Source organism: Eimeria mitis, genomic scaffold (genome assembly GCF_000499745.2).
Source record: "Eimeria mitis Houghton genomic scaffold, Emh_scaff2226, whole genome shotgun sequence".
Taxonomy (NCBI): Eukaryota; Apicomplexa; class Conoidasida; order Eucoccidiorida; family Eimeriidae; genus Eimeria; species Eimeria mitis.
In genome coordinates this window covers 2,952-3,453 of record NW_013570554.1, presented here as the reverse complement: position 1 = coordinate 3,453, position 502 = coordinate 2,952, and the positions used below count along the sequence as shown (strand labels likewise).

The window sequence follows — 502 nt, the reverse complement described above, 5'->3', positions numbered from 1 at the left end:
TGCGTCTGCTGCTGCTGCTGCCAGAAAACCTGCTGCTGCTGCTCCTCCTGCTGCTGCTGCTGCTCCTCCTCCTGCTGCTGCTGCTGCTGCTGCTTCCTCTTCAGAGTCTGTCTCGTCGTCGTAACGCACACGATCAACTGCAGCAGATGCAGCAGCAAACACACAACTTGCTGCTGCTGCTGCTGCTGCTGCTGCTGCTGCTGCTGCTGCTATTGTTGTTGCTGCTGTTGTTGCTGTTGTTGTTGCTGTTGCTGCTGCTGCTGCTGCTGCTGCTGCTGTTGCTGCTGCAACCGATCGAGGATGCTAGCTGCCCCAGAGCTCAAGCAGCAGCAGCAGCAGCAGCAGCAGCAGCAGCAACAGCAGCAGCAACTACAGTAACTAAAACACGTGCAGACGCAGCAGAAGAAGCAACACCAGGTGCAGCAGCAGCAGCTAGAACCACAGCAGCAACACGAACTGCAGCAGCAGCAGCAGCAGCAGCAACTGCAACTGCAGCAACAAG

At 57.4% G+C, this 502-nt stretch overlaps 1 protein-coding gene across 1 annotated transcript in view; it reads right to left on the bottom strand.

Annotated features, from left to right (window-relative positions):
- EMH_0050590 (uncharacterized protein) overlaps positions 1-502 on the bottom strand; it is a gene marked incomplete at both ends in the record, with an annotated part of 8,151 nt that overhangs the window by 5,818 nt on the left and 1,831 nt on the right. The window contains one exon of the mRNA XM_038022021.1: positions 3-137. Coding sequence (XP_037877875.1) covers positions 3-137 — 135 coding nt within the window. The remainder of the gene's footprint in view (positions 1-2; positions 138-502) is intronic.